This window comes from Orycteropus afer, unplaced genomic scaffold (genome assembly GCF_000298275.1).
Source record: "Orycteropus afer afer isolate SDZICR_OR568_19922 unplaced genomic scaffold, OryAfe1.0 scaffold00068, whole genome shotgun sequence".
Taxonomy (NCBI): domain Eukaryota; kingdom Metazoa; phylum Chordata; class Mammalia; order Tubulidentata; family Orycteropodidae; genus Orycteropus; species Orycteropus afer.
Window position 1 is genome coordinate 6,767,545 of NW_006921655.1, and position 20,721 is coordinate 6,788,265.

The 20,721-nt window shown below is 37.5% G+C and overlaps 1 protein-coding gene across 1 annotated transcript in view; it reads right to left on the minus strand.

Moving 5' to 3' along the window:
- The window catches only part of CDIN1 (CDAN1 interacting nuclease 1), a 334,141-nt gene that overhangs the window by 229,303 nt on the left and 84,117 nt on the right, over nucleotides 1-20,721 (minus strand). Inside the window, exons 2-4 of the mRNA XM_007940473.2 lie at nucleotides 14,027-14,072; nucleotides 13,071-13,135; nucleotides 826-886 (exon numbers count right to left, since the gene is read on the minus strand). Coding sequence (XP_007938664.1) covers nucleotides 826-886; nucleotides 13,071-13,135; nucleotides 14,027-14,072 — 172 coding nt within the window. The remainder of the gene's footprint in view (nucleotides 1-825; nucleotides 887-13,070; nucleotides 13,136-14,026; nucleotides 14,073-20,721) is intronic.

Below are 20,721 nucleotides of genomic sequence, written 5' to 3' on the forward strand. Positions count from 1 at the left end.
TTATAATGCAACACAAAAACAGTGTACATTTCATTCCATCCCTATGAGGTTTGCATAAGCAGTTCCAAGTCAGCCTAAATATTGTATTGCTCTTATTACAGTGGATAAATATTTTAAAGTTTAGGAATTAAATATTTTATTTTTTCGGTATGCTCTCTGCAACTATTATGAACTTTTTACAGCTTCTTCATTCATGGGAACTCTTTAGGGTTTCCTTTTTTAAATGTAAGACTATTATTTGTTTCTCCAAACAGATGCAGATCAGAGTTAACAAATAAGTTCAATAAATCACCTTATACTTGGTGTTAATAAGAACCCTTTGCTTCTTCATGTTAAGCGACTTTTCTACAAGGCATGTGTGCCTCATTATAATAAAAGTTTCCAACAACAACAAAAAAGAATCAAATAAATGTCACATCTCTAAATATACAAATTTTCTATTCATTTTTATAAGTATTAGTATCGATTTTCCTGGCATACGTCTCTGTACTTGACAAAGGTATTTCTCACATTAAATTAAGATAATACAGCCTAAGAAGAACAAGTCCTGAGATGTTTGGTTGAAATTTTCCACAAAATCAGAAACCAAGCTGTCTATACATTTGCCTTAAAAGAAAGAGACTAATTATGTTAACTGATTTATTAATACATGAAGTTCTTAGTCCAATTATTAGAAGTACAAAGAGATCAGGGAGCAATTTAAATGTCTAATGTACCTCAAAATAATTTTTTTAAGGGCAATTACAATTCTAAGCAAATCTACCCTAGATAGGCCCCTTAGGTTTTATACAGGTTTAAATAAAATAATAACATCAATAGCATTACCTCATTGGCCAGCTCCAGGAGCACTGGGGCAGCTCCATTTTTCACCACTCCATTCAGGTACCTAGACAAGACAAAGCCAAGTGGTAATGCACTGACAAGAAAAGGCCAGCATAGACATGTCAGCCTCCCCTGTGTGTACACGTTTCTCCTGGGCAAATGCCACGCTCAACTCTAGTTAAAGTATGCTACTGTCATAGGAGAGCATTAAAGGGAAAAGGATAACAAAAACAACTTACCTCTAAACCACTGGTAATGAACTTACTGAAGTTGGGGGCAGGAAGTATGACCACACGGGTTTCCTTTGTTTTCACTTCCTAACAGGTGAAGCTAACACAGAGGTGATTTCTAAAGAACTCTGCACATCACCCTGGCTTTGTCTATACAGCAAACCACCATTGCATGGAAAGGGAAGAAGTTGATTCTTATACTCTGAATAAAACATCTCATTGTTTTTTCTTTGCTTCATAAGACAATTTGACACTTTATTAAGGGGGGAAAAACAGGGACACATCTGTCATCAGTGGGTCTACACACCTTTGATGGGCAATACAAACCATCATCTCCTCCGTCCTGGATTTAGAAAATAGCCTCCAGCTTTCTCTGTCCCCTAACTCCAATAAAACAAAAGAGAAAGAACATCCTCAAATCCATCCTAGACATGGAAGCTGGGTGATTTTTTTTTTTTAATAAAAATTTAAATGTGCCATTTTCTTCCTTAAAACACTTCAAAGATTGCACATTTAAATTATATAACCATTTGTATAAAGTCTGCATAATTTATTTACTACCTACTATGGAACTTTATCTCTACTCATTGTCTCTCAGCATTACCCTTCACCTGGATAACTCATGATGCTATTTAGATGTCACCTTCTTCAGCCCCTTACAATCAAAGAGCAAGTTAAGCATCCCTTGAATGTAATTGAGGAGTACCCTGTACATCTATCACTTAGAATAGACTAGTATTTGCCTAGTTACTTGTGTCTGTCAACCCCCACTTTCCCACTCAGAACAAGGGAGAATGCCCCATTAGGCTAGGGGAACTGTATTTTATTTAATGTATTATGCCAAGTACAGTTCTTGCCTTATATAGTTAGGTGTCACTGAGTTGGTTCTGACTCATACCAACAGGACAAAACCTCACCCACTCCTGCTTCATCCTCACACTGCTTGAGCTCAGTGTTGCAGCCACTGTCAGTCCATCTTGTTGTCTTCCTCTTTTACACTGACCCTCTGCTTTTAAAAACCCTCTGTTTTTAAATGACTTGAGTACAATATTTCCATTTCTCCAAAGAAGATATGTAAATGGTCATTAAGGTCATGAAAAGATGAAGAGATGAAAATCAAAACCATAATGAGAGACTACTTCACACCCACTGTTGTTGTTATATGCCGTCAAGTCGGACTCAACTCATAACGACCCCTCCTTGGGTTTCCAAGGCAGTATCACTACGGAAGTAGATTGCCCCATCTTCTTTCCGAGGAGTGGCTGGTGGGTTTGAACTGCCAGCCTCCTGGTTAGCAGTCAAGTGCCTTAGGCACTATGCTACCAGAGCTCCCTCACACCCACTAGGATTGCAGAAAAACAGAAACAGTATTGGAGAGGATATGGAGACGTTGGAATCTTTGTAAATTACTGATTGATGCTGTTATTTTTCTTAGGTGCAGTCAAGTCAGCTTCAACTCATAGCCACCTTAGACACAACAGAATGAAACATTGACTAGTTCTGCCACTGTGCTTGAGCTACTGTGTTGTAGTCATCTCATTGAGGGGCTTCTTTTATGCTGAATCTCAAGCATGATGTCATTCTCCAGGAACTGGTCAGTCCTGATAACATGTCCAAAGTATATGAGACAAAGTCTCACCATCCTCATTTCTATTCATTCATTCATTCATTCATTCATATTGTGATTTAGGTGCAGATTTACAAAACAGATCATTTTGCACTCAACAGTTCATACACATTTTGTTTCATGGCACTAATTACAATCCCCACAATAAAGAGCTCACCTTCCATCTCCTCCCTGCGACTACCCCTTCCCTGTGTCCTTCTTACCTATGCATTCCTGTCTGTCTAGTTTCTCCCTGTGCAAATGCTGCCCTTCTGATCTCTCATGGTTGATTGTTCTACATGATGCATCCCCCTGCAGTAGGTGTTCCACTACCAAGCCTTTCTGCTGTTTGGCTGAGAGCTAACCCACAGGAGTAAGTCCAATTCCAGGTCCAATGGGTAACCTGGGGCCATAGTTTTGGGGGTTTCACCAGTCTCTAACTGACCAGTAATTCTGGTCAGTTTTGTGTTTTTGAATTTTGTTCCACATTTTTCCTCCCATTTTATCTGGGATCTCCGATTTTGATCCCCTTCCCAGTGACTGGCATGGGTAGCCAGGCACCATCTAGTTCTAGTCTCAGGGTCATGAAGGCTGAGGTTCCTGTGGTCCATTAGTCCCTTGGACTAATTATTTCTATATGTCTTTCATTTTCTTCACTTCTCTTTGCTTCATATTAGGAAAGAACAATAACTGCATCTTACACGGCCAATTGAAAGCTTTTAAGTCCCCAGTCATTACTCACCAAAGTAGGATGTAGAGCAATATTTTTTATGTACTATGTTGTGCCAGTTGAGCTTGATACCCCTCAAGACCATGGTCCCAAGCCTGCAGACCTCACCATACTCACTTCTAAGAAGCATTCAGACTGTACTTCTTTCAAGACAGATTTGTGTATTCTTCTGACATTCGATAGTATATTTAATATTCTTAGCCAGCACCATAATTCAAGGATACCAATTCTTCAAATAGCCTTATTCATTGCCCACCTTTCATATGCATATGTTGTTGTTTTCATTAGGTGTCATCAAGTCAATTCTGATTCACAGCAACCCTATGTACAACAGAATGAAACACTGTCTGGTTGTGAGTCATCTTCATAATCCTTGCTATGCTTGAGCCCATCACTGTAACCAGTGTCAGTCTATTTCATTGGGGGCTTTCTCTTTTTCACTGACCCTCCAATTTACCAAGTATGATATCCTTCTCCAGGGAATGGTCCCTTCTGAAAATATGACCAACGTAAGCGAGACAAAGTCTGGCCACAGTTGCGTCTAAGGAGCATTCCAGCTGCACTTCTTCTAGGGCAGATTGGTTCATTCACATGCGTATGAGCCTGAGTCAGGTGCACATTAGTGTTCAAAGTGACATCTTTGCTCTTAAACACTTAAAAGAGGTCTTTTACAGCAGATTTGCCCAATGCAAAATGTCATTTGAATTCTTGATTGCTGCTTCCATGGGTGTTGATGTGGATCCAAGTAAAATGTAATCCTTGACAACTTCAATCTTTTCTCCATTTATCATGAAGTTACTTTTGGTCCAGTTGTCAGGATTTTTGTTTTCATATGTTGAAATGTAATCCATACTGAAGACTGTCAAGAGGATCAAGTATGGGTAGGTGAATGGTTATATGCCCATGACTATATATAATTTTGGCAGATGATATTTCTATATACTTACTTATATGTGCTATAAAAATGTCCATATATATAATAAAGTGAACAGGGGGCAAAGTTATAATAACTTCTTAGCCACAATCAAACACCTTGAGGGAATGAGTTGCTGGGCACATGGGCTTGGGACCATGGTCACAGGACACATCAAGCTCAATTGGCATAATATAGTACACAAAAACATTATTCTACATGCTACTTTGGTGAGTACCAACCAGCAGCCATATAAGATGCAACTATTGGTCTCTCTTCATCTGGAACAAAGAAAGAAAGATGCATGGGAACAATTACTCCAAGTGATTTGTGGACAATGGGAACTTCCATCTACACAACTGAGACCAGAAGAAATAGATAGTGCCCAGCTACCACTGCCAACCACTCAGAAAGGGATCAAAGTTGGAGATCCTGGATAAAGTAGGAGAAAAGTGTGGAACACAACTCAAAGTAACGGGGAAAAAAACAGCTTTACTGATCTGACAGAGACGGGTGAAACCCCTGAGACTATGGCCCCTAGTCACCCTTTAGGCCGAGAATTGAACTCACTCCCATGGCTTAATTTACAGCCAAACAACAGACATGCCTATGGAGTGAACAATTATACCAGGTAGGTGCACTCCTTAGAATAATCAACCATGGGAGAATAGAAGGGCAACATTTGTTCAGGGAGAAAACTCAGAAGGCAGGAACAGAAAGGAAAGAAGGACACAGGGAAAATGTAACCACATGGAGGAAGTGGGAAGAGTGTTGTTACAAAAATCTAAAATAAATAAGTAAAATATACTTAGCCCATAGAATCTTTCAATATTATAACTCAAGGCTTGAATTTTTTCTTCTGTTATTTCAGCTTAAGAAATGTTAAGCATGTATATCCCTTTTGGTTTTCTATCTCCAGATATCTGCCATTTCATTATAATATTTCATTTTGTCCTCTCAAGCTGCCCTTTGAAATCTTCTGTTCAGCTCTTTCCTTCACTACTTTTTTCCATTCACTTTAGCTACTCTGTTCATGAGCAAGTTTCAGAGTCTCTTCTGAAATCCATTTTGGTCTTCTCTTCCTTTCCTGTCTTCTTAATGACCTTTTGCTTTCTTCATTTATGATGTCCTTGATGTCATCCTGCAACTCATCTGGCCTTCAGTCATTAGTGTTTGAAGTATCAAATCTATTCTTGAGATGGTCTCTCAATTTAGGTGGGATATCTCAAGGTCAGGAGCTCTGGTAGCATAGTGGCTAAAAGCACTTGACTGCTAACCAGAAGGTTGGCGGTTCAAACCCACCAGCCACTCCTCGGAAGGAAGGTTGGGCAATCCTACTTCCGTATCACTTCCGTAGTGATACTGCCTCGGAAACCCAAGGAGGGGTCACTATGAGTCGGGGCCGACTCGACGGCACATAACAACAACAACAATCTCAAGGTCACACTTTGGCTCTTGTGGACTTGTTTTAATTTTCTTCATCTTCAACCTGAACTTGCATATGAGTGATTGATAGTCTGTTCCAAGTCCACCTTGGCCTTGTTTTAATTTCTCCATCATCTCTTTCTAAAACTGTAGTCTATTGTAGTGTATTGTATCCAAGTCCATGTGTATAGTAACCATCTGTGTTGTTCAAAGAAGGTATTTCCAATGAATACTTTGCTGGTCTTGCAAAATTCTATCATGTGATCTCCCACACTGCTTTTTTTTTTATCACCAAACCCATATTTTCCAACTATTGATCCTACTTCTTCATTTCCAATTCTTGCACTCAGATCACCAGTAATTATTAATGCCTCTTGTTTGCATGTTAGATCAACTTCAGCCTGCAGAAGTTGGTAAAAAGTTTGCTTTATATTGAGTGATTATATTATATGAACATAGGTTTTGTTTTCCTTTAATAAATCAGTAATTCGCTAATTTGAAAAAGCTATATTGGACAAGAAAATAAATTAAGTATGGACATTTCTCTACAGTATATTGAGTGAATAAATTCAGGATATTTGATAGTACAAGATAAGTTTAATATATAAGGCCTCCCATATAACTGTAAGTAGCAAATATAATAAATTGTATTATTTCACAATCATAAAGATGTGGGATCCTCCTGTGAATATAGGGTAGAAGATTATTTGTGGTAGGGACAGTCTTAGGATTATTACAATTCCAAAGCAACTAGAAAAAAATTCATTTTCAAAATAATAGGGCCCTTCTTGGATATTTTACTTAGAAATTGAAATGGGAAATAAGTACTTTCAGAAGCAAGTGATAAAAAACAAGTCAAGAAGAGTTTAGAAAAGGGTCCCAGGGAAGTAGGTCAGCTAAGAACTTCAAATCAACTTCCACACCCATTTCCATTACATTGATAGGCCTGGTCAAAGTGCATCCAATCAGTTCACTCAAGTAAATCCATCTAGTTGTATGCTCAGAATCATTGTAAGTGTACATTTATTAAAGACTTTGATTCTAGGTCAAGGTGTATAAACCTATACTGATATCATGGTGTGTTTACAACTTTCTGCCTAATATAGCATTCATCTCCCAAACATTTTTGAGAGCTAACTATGTGTCAGACCTTAATCCAGATTCTGAAGCAGTAGCAGAAAATAAAACTCCATGGTCACAGAGACTATAATATAATGGGGAACAAGAAAAAAACAATATATAAAGAAATATATAATGATACATGCTACAATAAAATATAAACTTAACATGCGTTGGTCAGGAAGCCACTCTCTAAGGAAATAGCACTTGAGTTAAGGCCTCCATAAAAGGAAGGGCCATGCCACCATCCCCAGAGAGAGAATATCAAGTGAAAACTCCAGAAATTATTGAACACTATTATTATTTAATTATTATGACATGTAAGTAAAATTTTGCTGAAGATAATTCAAAAATGGTTACAGTGATGGGAAACTGCTAGTACTTCAAGCCAGATTCAGAAATGGGCATGGAACAAGGGATACCATTGCTGATTTCTGATGGATCTTGGCTGAAAGCAAAGAATACCAGAAAGATATTTACCTGTGTTTTTACTGTGCAAACACAATTGACTGTGTGATCATACCAAATTATGGATAATATGGTGAAGAATGGCAATTCCAGTGCTCTTAATTGTGTTCATGAGGAACATGTACATAGACTAAGAGGCGATCATTTGAACAGAACAAGAGGATACTGCATGGTTCAAAATCGAGAAAGGTGTGCATCAGTGTTGTATACTTTCACTATACTTATTCAATGTGTATGCTGAGCAAATAATCTGAGAAGCTGGACTATATAAAGAAGAACATGGCATAAGAACTGGAGGAAGATTCATGAACAACCTGCACATGCAGATGATACAACCTTGGTTGCTGAGCGTGAAGAAGACTTAAAGCATTTACTGAAGAAGATCAAATACTACAGCCTTCAGTATGGATTACACTTTAACATATAGAAAACAAAAGTCCTCACAAATGGGCCAACAAACAACATCATGATAAACAGAGAAAAGTCTGAAGCTGTCAAGGATTTCATTTTACTTGGATCCACAATCAATGCCCCATGGAAGCAGCAGCCAAGAAATCAAATAGTAAGTTGATTGCATTAGGGAAATCTTCTGTAAAAGGCCTCTTTAAAATGTAAAGAGCAAAGATGTCACTTTGAAAACTAAGGTATACCTGACTCAACCCTTGATCTTTTTCAATAGCATCATATGCATGTGAGAGCTGGACAATTGAAAAGGAAGACAGCAGAATTGATACATTTAAATTGTGGTGTTGGTGAAGAATATTGAGCATACCATGGACTTCTAGAAGAAAGAAAACATTTATTTTGAAGTCAGTACAGCTGGAATGCTCCTTGGAAGTGAAAATGGCCAGACTTCATCTCTCATACTTTGGTCATGTTGTCAGAAGGAACCTGTCCCTAGAGAAAGATATCATGCTAGGTAAAGTAGAGTCAGTGAAAATGAGGAAGACTCTCAATGAGATGAATGGACAGAGTGGCTGTGAGGATGGGCTCAAGTATGCCAATGATTCGGAGGATGGAGCAGGACAGGGCAGTATTTCATTTTGTTGTACAGTGGGTCACTATGAGTGAGAACTGAGTTGACTGCACCTAACAACAGCTTTACCACAGGAGGATTTATATTCTGTGGGTAAAATCATTCCTGAAATAACTTACAGAAGGTGCAGTGTATTGGTTTTGACTATGAAAGATCCCATTAGCAGCTAAGATTAAAATAATATGTACTTATTTCAAATATGAAGCAAAATAACTCATTTTTTGTTTTTAATATTTTCATTAAAACTGCATTCAAACTTGAAAAACCTACCACAATTTGTACATGAACTCAGAACAGCAGCTTCATTGACTCTAAAATCTCTGGACCCCAACCCACTGCCTCTGCCACTGCCACTAGTTTCTCACCTAAACAATAACAACAACAAACTACTCTAAGGGCTGACTTAATAGATTTCTCTCATCCAGGGGCTCAGTTGAATCATTCATCCTCTCACACTGCCACAGAATTATCTTCCCAAAAGGAAACTCAGATCATAGTATTCTCTTGCTTAAAATCCACCACTGGGTACACATTGCCTATTTGAAGGAAAAAAAAAAAATCCTGCTCCTCAGAAGGAGATCCTTCAGCACCTGCCTACCTTTCAGGCTTATCTTGCTGGCCTCCATTTGTTCTCTATTCTCAGGCACAAGAACGTCCACAGCTGTTCCACATCACCACTCTGCCACCAACCATGTTTTCTCTCAGCTTAGATGCCCTCCCCTTCCTTAACAAACTAGAAAAGCCAACTCGTATTTCTAGGCTGTGCTTATTCAAGTGTCCTTGACACTCCATGTCACTAGCTGTTGGAACTCCCACAGCAATTTGTATAGCCATACCTCTGCTAGCACTTCTCATATGGCATTTTCTGGATTTATGTGCATAGCTGTTTCCCACTAAACAGAGCAGTTGAGGGCAGGAACTATGTCTTACTTCTATATACTCAGTTCTAGCATCGGATATAGGACAAATGGAGTGGAAAGTAAATGATGCTGATTTAAAAAAAAAAAAAGGCATTCAAATTCTCAGAAAGTTTATCTTTATCATGTAATGTCAAAAATGTTTGAACCAACCATTTATACTTGTATAAATCTGAGTGAAATGGAATTGATCTGATTGTGTAAAACTAATAAAGTTGGCCCTACAGACAAGGGGAAGTGAAGAGATAGGAAGGATTATATCTAAACTTTGCTGTTGATGGGAACTTGAAAATCTGACTAATGTGTGTGTGTGTGCATGACCATATTCACCAACTCAGACAAATCTACATAAATCTTGTCAAGAATGTTTCTAGTTTGGAAATAAACTGGCATTAGGGCAGTATGAAAGAATAGAGAGTAGTTTTCAAAATGAACACTCAAGCTCCATCTGTCCATACACAAAGTAGAGAATTGGGGATATTTTCTAAATAATTCAGAAGTCTAAGGAAACATTTCCACTGCTATGTCTCAGGTAACCATGATGAATAACATTGTGGATCACATGGATTTAAATACTGACTCTGAATTCTTAATTGAGATCATCTCAAAGCTAGCAATAATGCAGAAACAAAGGAATTATCTTATGTTGCTAGTAGCAATATAACCAGTACAAATTTTCTAGATAACTGAGCAACATAAAGTAATTTCTTAAATGTTGACATTGTTCACAATAGTAATTACAAATATAGAAATATTAAGAACCTAATCCACAAAGCAAAGATTTTTGCACAAAGATGTTTATCACAATATTATTTACATCAGAACACTGGAAACATAGATATTCAATAGAAGAATAATTCATAGACTATAATATTTTATACAATGAAGTAATGCAGTCAACAAAATGTTTATCAAAGGTTTTCCACAAAATAATATTATGTCGTATACATTTTTCCAGGTATAAAATTCACGAGTCACAATGGCACATACAGTATGACCTTATCTATATAAAAATGAATTGGGGGAAAAAAAGAAAAGAATAGAATGGAAAATACCCAAGCAGTATCTCTGAGTGGTACAACATGAGCAATTATTCACTCATATTTTATGCCATTACTTATGTGCTTAATTTTCAACATAAGTATTATTTTTATAATTTTTAAAAAATTGTTATTAATATTGTCAAACCATCAGTATATAGTGCTATATTACAATTTGCCTTTGTCTCAATTAGATAGAAGTCAAAGAGACAACAATTTTATAAGGCCATTTACCTTAGAGAATATATGGACATTTGATCTGCACTTTTAGAACAAGAAGTGGTGAAGTCAATCCGTCTGAAAGGTAACATCGTGGCCTGTACCTAACAAACTACAGAGCCAGAAAGTCAGAGAACAAGTTGTTAAAGAAAGTAGCCAGACTGTTTTTTTTTGAGGCTGTCCAGTACAGTCCAATTTCAGATTTTCATTGTAGATACTGTAACTCATCAAATTCAGACTCTCACATTTAAACAGATTTAGAGGAATATAAATGCATGTCCATATTCTCTAAGGCACTTGACTGCTAACCAGAAAGCTGGCAGTTCAAACCCACCAGCCACTCCTGAGAAGGAAGGTTGGGCAATCAATCTACTTCCGTAGTGATACTGCCTCGGAAACCCAAGGAGGGGTGCCTATGAGTCGTGTCCGACTTGACGGCACATAACAGCAACAACAACGATGACAGCATATTCTCATTATATAAGTCTGTTTATTATCATTGAGTAAACAGACTTAAATAAAAAATTTCCATTTAGGACCTAAAAGATCCAGACAATCCAACAAAAACATGCTCATATTCAATAGTTTAAATACTTTTAATGAAACTATGTACCATTTTTTAAAGCAGCACCTAGAGATCTTAGAAGCTATCAAATGAAAACTCTTTTTACAATGAGGAAACGAATATCAGAGGGCCATCCCACTGTCACTAAGTGGGTCTCACCTCGCTAGGAAAGAATACCTTTCTTCTCAAATGCTCCTTCTATTTTCCTTTTCTTGGGTTAACATGGTTTTACAATCTGGACAAAGAATCATATTTTTTTATATGATGACCTAAAACTGATACTTATGAGTAAGAACATATTTTTCTCATGTAAGGGACTTTTTAGTCTCATTCTTTGAACGTCTGAATGTCAATGCAGTAGTTGTTGGTTTCAGAGAACTTCATGAGCTATTCTTAATTTTATGTGTGTAATTTAGGTTAGGAGTTTAATTTAAATGTTGATCTCATCAAAGAGATTATACTTTTTGAATAAATCAATTCGAACTTTACAAAGACTTGTTTAGAGAAGAACTCTCCTGGACAGAAGTTTGTGTGTGTGTGCATGAATGTGTAGTATGTATGTGTACGTGGATGCACATGTAGTGTGTGTGTGATTTGTGTATTTTTCTGTAACATATATTGCTCCTCACAATAGAATATATCATTTTACCACATATGGTATGGTAAATATTTTTTCAAATCTACTTTCATGACTCTTCAATAAACGTTTCTCAACGCAAAAATAAATGATGTTGGAGAAACATGACATCAATATTTTATCCATATATTTATTTGATTCATAAAATATTTGTGCATAAAAACCATTTACCTGTAGTCACTGGTGTCACACACTTACCAAACATAAGCTTTATATGTCAATCTTAAGTATAATAAGAGCATATTTCAAACAGTTTTTCCATAGGATTCACCTATATGTCCTTGAAATATTTAAGAAACCAAACCACAATTTCTAAAGCAAGTCATTACCATTTACATCATTATAAATTATTCGATTATGTTACAAAGATAATACAAGTTAGAGAATTAAAAACAAACCAGGCTATTTTAAAGATTCTGTCTGTTTCAAAAGAAGAGGCTGAAAACTATTTATAATAAATTAGGCTGAAATTGAAATATTAAGATATTAATAAATAAAATCCAAATTATTCCCTGGACATTATGATGTTTATTTAATATCCAGTATATTCTTTTTTAAAATATAAAACCTCATTTGAAATGTAACAGTCTCATGTGATTATGTATGTCCATATGTCCTTATTTGACATGTCTATTATTTTTTCATTTCTAAAATGGCTAGCCTAATACATATGTTTTAAGATGCAACTGCAACAAAATTCAAACTTATTGTCTAATGTATCTTTTCAACTCACTGACTTAAATAAAAAATAAATAAAAATTGATTTTACAGCTTTTTACATATACATGTTGTTGTTACATGCCGTCAAGTCAGCCACGACTCATAGCGATCCCTCCTTGAGTTTCCAAGATAGTATCACTACGAAAGTAGATCGCCCAACCTTCCTTCCAAGGAGTAGCTGCTGGGTTTGAACTGCCAGCCTTCTGGTTAGTGGTCAAGTGCCTTAGGCACTAGGCTACCAGAGCTCCTACATATACATGTATATATATGCAAATATGGACAGATATCATTATATAAGATATGTACTTATAATAAGTTTCAAGTGGCCAATTAAATTTAATAATGTTGTAACTATTTCTTACATAGTATGTATACATACACTTGTGTATGTGTGCACAAGCACATGCTCTGAAAGTCAAAATAGTCTCACCATATTCCTTGTATATATAAAACAAAGCATTTGAAAAATCAATCAAAAAATATTTGAAGTTGTAAGTAACATACTTAAAACACAATGTCTTGGTTATTATACAGAAAATTAATTTAATAACTTAATTTATTCATAATTATTATTACAATTAATAGGTACTATGATACCCTCTAGTGGGGCAGGTGGGTCATACCTCTGGTAATAACTTTCAATTGCTTCCAAAGTATGATGCTTGGCATGTGTTCTTTTAATATGTTTCTGAAACAAAACAAAAACAATCTTTAAGTTGTGTCACATATCAAGTTTAAGAACAAAAGGACATATTTCTTGATCCCAACATCTTGCATATAGGGCAAACTGAATAATAGTTTGGGGATTTCAGTGGTGGTAGGTCTTTTTTTTCCCACCTACTCTATGAACCTATGCATTTTAATCTCTATTGCTTGGCTGGTATGTCTTCAGACTGTACCAGAAGGTACAGTATATATGTAAAAGCCAACAGGGTCACAGTAATTGAATCTAAATAAGTTTGCTTAGGGTTGCAGAGGGCAAAGAAAAACTTGTTCCCTCTTTCAACCTTTGTATTAATTTTCCCCCAATCCAATTCCATCTAAGTCCCCTATACTCTAGTTTTACAATCCAATTGCCATTTTTAAACAGGAAGAACATTGCTTAAAAACAACTTACTTGAAAACTACAAAAAGTAATTCCATAGAGACTTGCCACTTGACTGACACCTGTCATCTTATGATAAATGACTCCATTTTCTGCCTCTCTTGCCTTCTGCCACTCCAGCAATGGTCATTTATCATCATCTCTGTCAGCAATGGAAAGCGGCACTGACAGTGCAAGTCAGCAAACATTTAGCACATGGAACCACGCAACACAGGGAAATTATTATTGTCAGAATAATAATGGTTTAGCATAATTTATTACAGGTCCACCAAATAAGCAAAGGCTAGATGTTATTAGACAGATGGATGGGTAGGCTTGGCAGGCCTCCACTGAGACGCAGGCGGTGCTTGATGTGGAAAGGAGAACATCCTCCAACCCAATCAGAGAGCTGGCAGTTCAATTACAAAGAAATAAAGGGACATTCATCATTCAATTAGGCACCTGTCAACCCTCACAAAGGAGAAAACTTCTAACCTGGTACTCCTGGGAGAAGATGCTCAGCAGAGTGGCCTGCGATTGACTGGAACAAATAAAAGAAGGACAAAGTTAATTACTGGAGTGCACAGCAAAGAAACAAAAGAGAAAGGAGCTTCAAAGGTAGGCCTGCTGCCCTGTAATCTAACAGAACATGAAAACAAGTGTGGAAAAGTTGTTCCAGATGAACACCTCAAACAAAGGCTTCCTGCTGCTAGGTCAAGGAGAAAGAAAGGGAAAGGGGAAAACATGGGTAGTCTAAAAGCAAACTATCATATTATTTGGATATTGCCTTTAAAATTTAGAATGATTGTAAGTCATATCTGTAGCATGTAATGGTGTTAAAAAGGACCAAGAGAAAAGAAAGTAATCGCAACATTTATATGGGCTAACAAGTGATAGTTAAATCTCTTTAACAGATGAGACCACATAGTTCACTCATTGTCAACATTGTGAAATTTATTTTGTTAGCAGTCAGGTGTCCTTTTTTGTAGCTATCTCAGATTCAGGGGGAAGAACTTGAGTCTTCACTGGAAGTAGCATAGAGACCACAGGAACATGCCCGTGGTGTGCTTTGAAAATGGAAGCTTTCACAGCAGGAAGCTGAGGTCCATCATTCCCAAAGATTGCCATGAGGTTCATTCATCTAAGACTCCACTCAATCTCAAACACCTGGCAAAGAAGCAACCTGGAAAACATTCTTCCCAAGTGGGAATTTTTCTCTCTCAATTGCTAACATTTAGAAATGAAGAATATTTTTTTCTTCCCCTCAAAAGCAATCAATACCCCCCTGCTACTCTTTTTAATTGTCCTCTGCAGATAGAGCTACCTTATCACATCTTGAAAACAATTAATTATGTCTGATATATTTTTCTACCAGATGCTATTTGAACAAATTACAGTTCAAATAATTAGAGTTTTATAGCACACTAAAGTACTGTGAATAATTATTTTTTTTTTATTTTAATGAATGAAAGCTCTTAAGCTCATCACAGGTAATTTAGGGACTGTGAAATAAAAACAATGATACCATACTTCTTTACTCACTATCACAGTATTGTCATCTTAATCATTTTCCATTTTTATCAGATTACAAAGGGGTAAAGTGTATAGAAGGATGGATGGATATATAGACAGATAAACTGATATATGTATTATTCAATACCAAGGAAAAGTGATACTTTACCAAAAGACTGTTTCAATGACACAAAAGTACTGAGAAATGATTGACTATAAGTCCATTATAGTCCAATATTGTAAGTTTCCCTTTAAAAGTGAAAAACACCTTTGAAAGAGCTTATATTTTAGATACAAAAGCTTCTTATTATGCCTTTCTTGTCTCAGTTTCCATGCAAATACATATACCTTGGTAGAGTTACCAATGGCTGTCTTACCAAAAAAATTATAAAATGGAAAATCCCTTAGCCACAACTAAGCACCTTGAGGGAGTTACTGGGCCTGCAGACTCGGGACCATGATCATAGGGCACATCTAGTTCAATTGGCACAAACAACATAGTACAGAAAAACATTGTTCCACATCCTACTTTGGTGAGTAGTGGCTGGGGTCTTAAAAGCTTGCATGCAGCCATCTAAGTGGTGAGTATTGCTTTCTCCTTGTCCACAGCAAAGAAGAGTAAAGAAAATCATCCTTGTCCACAGCAAAGAAGAATAAAGAAAATCAAAGATGCATGGAAACAATTAGTCCAAAGGATTAGTGTACCATGAGAACGTCAGTCATGGTGCCCAGCTACCACTGCCAACCTCTTGGAAAACAATCAAAATTGTAGGTCCTGGATAGAACGGGAGAAAAAATGTGGAGCACAATTTAAAAAACATAAAAAAGACCAGGATTATTGGTTGATAGAGAATGGTGAAACCCCCAAGACTGTGGCTGCTAGTCACAGTTCAGGCCTGGAATTGGACTCATTCTCACAGCTAACTTTCAGCCACACAACAGACAAGCCTATGAGCTGAACAACTATATCATGGAGGTATACTTCTGAGAACAATCGGTCATGGGAGATCAGAAGGGCAACATGTGCACAAGGAGAAAGCTAGGGAGGCAGGAATGCATAGGCAAGAAGGACAAGGGAAAGAGTACCACAGGAGGAACTAGGAGGAGACCTGTTACATTGTGGGCATTGCAATAGTGTCACAAAACAAAATGTGCATGAATTGTTGAATATGAAGTGAATCTGCTTTGTAAAATTTCACCCACATCACAATAAAAAGTTTTTTTTTAAAAAAAGGGGGGGTGTGTGGCAAAATGAAACGCAAGTGTATATTTATATGCAATGAATAGACCCATCCTCATTGTATACCAAAATATATTTGTTATTAATGACTGAATGGTAGACAAAGTGTCAGTCTCTGTGTGTCAAAAAATATGCTGGAAATAAATGTGTCTGTAATAGGCAAGTTGGTGGCCAAAAATTAATGAGGACAATAAACTGTGAATAAGACGGAAGTGTAGTCAGAGTGCGAGAATGTGAAAACTAAGAGATAGTTGGAGATATAAATCCAGGAATAAAGAATACAGTCAGGAATTGAGAGTACTATATAAACAGAGAGCCACATAACTGTTTTTAGCCAGGAAAATGTCTTTAAATTTCTTGAATTCAACTGAGCTAAAAGCAAGTATAGAACCTATGCGGTAAATCACTTTTTCAGTGGCCAACAGGATTGGAGAGAAAATTTCAATTTGTCCTGGGGTGGGGGAGGTTATTGTTTGCCATCAAATTGGCCCCTGACTCATGGCAGTCCCATGTGCGAAGGAACATAATGCAACTGGTCCTGTCCCATCCCATGACTCTTTGCAGATCGAGGCCTTGTGATCCACAGGGTTTTTACTGGCTGATATTCTGGTAGTGAATCATGAGCCCTTTCCTTCTACTCCATCTTAGTCTGGAAGGGCCACTGAAACATCATGGCCTCTACTGACAGGAGGGGCTATGCATGAGGTGTCTTAGCCAGGAATCGAACCTAGATCCCCTGCATGGGAAGTGAGAATTCTACCACTGAACCACCAGGGCTACCTCATACTGGGAGCAAAAACTGGCTAGAACTTAAAGGAGAAAACAACTTACTTAAATGGTAACCAGTGGAAGAAAGTCCTGCATCCAAAATGCCTTGGATTTGATGGACTATGCAAAAAATAGTCTCAGGAGTTCCACCAGTCTCTATTAGGGCAGTAAATCTAGTCTTTTTTACGACTTTTAATTCTGTTCTACTTTTGTTTTTCCTCCCACTCTGTTCAGGACCTTCTATTGTGATTGCTTGGTTCATTTCTGCTAAGGTCAGCAAAAGTTATGGTATAAACTCAACATTTACTGGATTCTCAAGGAATATTGTTTCCAGTTAAGCAGGGGATTGGGGGAGGAAACATTCTGTGTAAGAAAAAGGTCTATCTTAAGCATCACAGTTGTGAACAGTGTTCACTAAGCATCTATAATGCTCTGAGGGAATTGATGCAGAGAAATAAGCTGTCAAAAACAAACAAATAAATAAATAAATAAATTCTGTAGACAGGAGTTGTGTTAGAGGAAACTTTCAGCAGATACAAACCGAGATGGTTCAAACTAGAGAATAATCAAGTGCTCATATATTTTTTTTCAGGGAACTAGTAAAATAAACCATACCTCAAATCCACATATTTCAAGATTGTATTTGCTTTGTAGGTTATATGCATCACTTAGCATATATGATGTTTCAAATTTACATATTCAAAAATGCAGTCACTTAATTTGCACCAAATGCCCAAGATGTATTACTACAAGCTCTTCAAAAACCAGTTTTGCTTTTGTTCTTTCCCATGCTGCCCTTCCAAATTCTTCATTCTTCAGCTGTCTGAGCAAAGAAAAGCATGCGAATGGACACCGAGAACAGCTAGAGCTCTGCCCAAGGCTTGGGACAAAATGTTCTCCAGATCTGTTGCACTCATTTTGCCACACTGTGGACATAAACCTGAGGTCAAAACCGCAACAGTGAAGACCAGAAGCCAGAAATGGAGAGCTCAGGTCTTGAGGACACTGTTGAACTATTATGACTGTGCAATTAAATTGACCAGCCCCCATGGTCTTGTTTTACATAACCACAAATGTCTTTTATTTGAACCTCCAAAATAAATTATTAAAAATGCTGCCCAGGTTTGTGTCTGTCCTGGTAGATGAGGCATGTGATGGATGGAGAACTCTAATACAGAAAGGGTTTTCATCATGATGGCATGTGAGAGGGGTCAAATATTAGAAAGGAGCTGTCCATTTCCATTTTCGAATTCTTTTCTTAGCTGGCAGCTGCTATATTTGGCTTCCCTAAATCTGTTCCTCTGTCTGTCGCTGTGTCACTAAATTGATATGCCTTGCTGTTGTTATGTACCGTCGAGTCACACCTGACTCATAGTGACCACTCCTTGGGTTTCCGAGGCAGTATCACTATGGAAGTAGATTGCCCCATCTTCCTTCCGAGGAGTGGCTGGTGGGTTTGAACCGCCAGCCTTCTGGTTAGCAGTCAAGTGCCTTAGCCACTATGCCTAGAGTTCATAAATTGGTGTGTGCGTGATTTTTCCATATAGATTTTAAACATTGATGGGTGCTATTTATCCTATCTTTATAGTACATTCAAAATTCTCTAAATGCTGGTATATAGACAGACAGCTTAACAGCTCCTGATATCATATGTAACTCAAAATGTCCCCATAATCACTCAGCTAAGATACTCAGCAACCTGAAGGACACAGAGAAAATTAACATGAGAAGGCTGGGTGTGTGCAGCACAGACTAAGAGTAGAGCTCACCATAGACTTATCTGCTATGCAAAAAAAAAAAAAAAACAAACAAAAAACTGCTGTGGAGTGATCCTGACTCATAGTGACCCCTCCTTGAGTTTCAAAGCAGTATCACTACAGAAGTAGATTGCCCAACCTTCCTTCCGAGGAGTGGCTGGTGGGTTTGAACCGCCAGTCTTCTGGTTAGCAGTCAAATGCCTTAGGCACTATGCCATCAGAGTAACACCCATATAAAGGCGAAGTGCTCATGTTCCTGGGGTTGAGACCTATAGCAAGTAGAATCTTAAGAAGAAAGGCATCACATGTTTATGCTCTTAATCTTGGGAAGAGCTCAACCTATGGAAAAGACCATAGAAAATTTAACTGTCCTAAACTTTAGCAGGGAGCTCTGGTAGTATAGTGCCTAAGGCACTTGACTGCTAACCAGAAGGCTGGCAGTTCAAATCCACCAGCCACTCCTCAGAAGTAGTGATACTGCCTCGGAAACCCAAGGAGGGGTCACTATGAGTCAGGTCTGACTCGGGGGCACATAACAACAACAAACTTTAGCAAGGCATTTGACTGCTAACCAGAAGGCTGGTGGTTCAAACCCACCAGCAACTCCATGCAAGGAAGGTTGGGCAATCTACTTCCGTGGTGGTACTGCCTCGGCAACCCAAGGAGGGGTTGCTAAGAATTGGGGCCAACTCGATGGCACATAACAACACAACAAACTTTAACAAAAGGAGTTTGAAAGTTAATGTCCAAACTCTACTGAGCTCAAAATTCTCTGAGCAACAGGAATTTCCTGAGCTTTAGGAAGGAGTGAATGAGTTAAAGGGAGATGAACTGTTCTTCTCCTACAAAGCATTAGGCTTCTTGTTCTCACGATTACAAGGTACAACCTCCCCTACATCTGTCACAGACTACAATGGAACATTGACTGTAGGTGGTTAATGAGTCAGAGTGCAGATCAAGGAGGAAAGCAGCTGGCTGGTTTTCTATTAAAGCATCAGCATCTATCCTCACCATGCAAATTTGAAATATGGGGACTTTTTTCTCCAACACCAAAATGGAATTCCATAAGATAATAAGATATGGTATAATACCACTAAATTTACTTACCTTCAGGAACACACATGCAAAATGGGAAGAATCTCAGAGATCACTGATACTGAGAAATTATTGAGGAGAAAAGGAAAAAGGAGTATGTAGACAAAATTTTAAAAATAGAGAAAATGTTATTTATCCTGTCACCCCTTTTCTCCTCTTCTCAATTGCCAACTTCATTTCAGGGATGCGGATGACATTTGATGTCTAATCACAGCAAATATCCTCCACAAATGACTATATAGATGACAGCATGAAGCTTGATAGTAAGCAACTGTGAAAACAAAGATTTAAAAAACATAGTTCTGTTGCATGCATGAAAAAATCAGTTACTGTCCCAGACTCAACTAATTTTGCTAATAGACTGAAGGCACATTCAAAACAACTTTATAACAAGAGTCAAATCTACTAGCCACTCCTTGGAAGGAAAACCGGGCAATCTACTTCTGTAGAGATACTGCCTCAGAAACCCAAGGAGGGGTCGCTGAGTCAGACTCGACTCAATGGCAGTGAGTTTTGTTTAGTTATTGTGCTTAAACTCTAGACCAAGACTTTATTTTATCCTCACAACAACCCTCTGAAGAAGTCCTATTACTATCCTTATAAAACTTACTTTTTCATTTTCTTTATGGAGAATGAGGGGAGGTTAAGTAAAATTCACAATTACACAGGTAGGGCTAGGAATCAAAATGCAGAATCTAGAACCCAAACTCCTTATATCTCAATGCCAATCCACCTTTCCAACAGCTCCCAGAATTTGGTTCAGCATGGTCATTTATACTAACAATCCCGCTTAAGCTACACTTTTTTTTTTTTTTTTT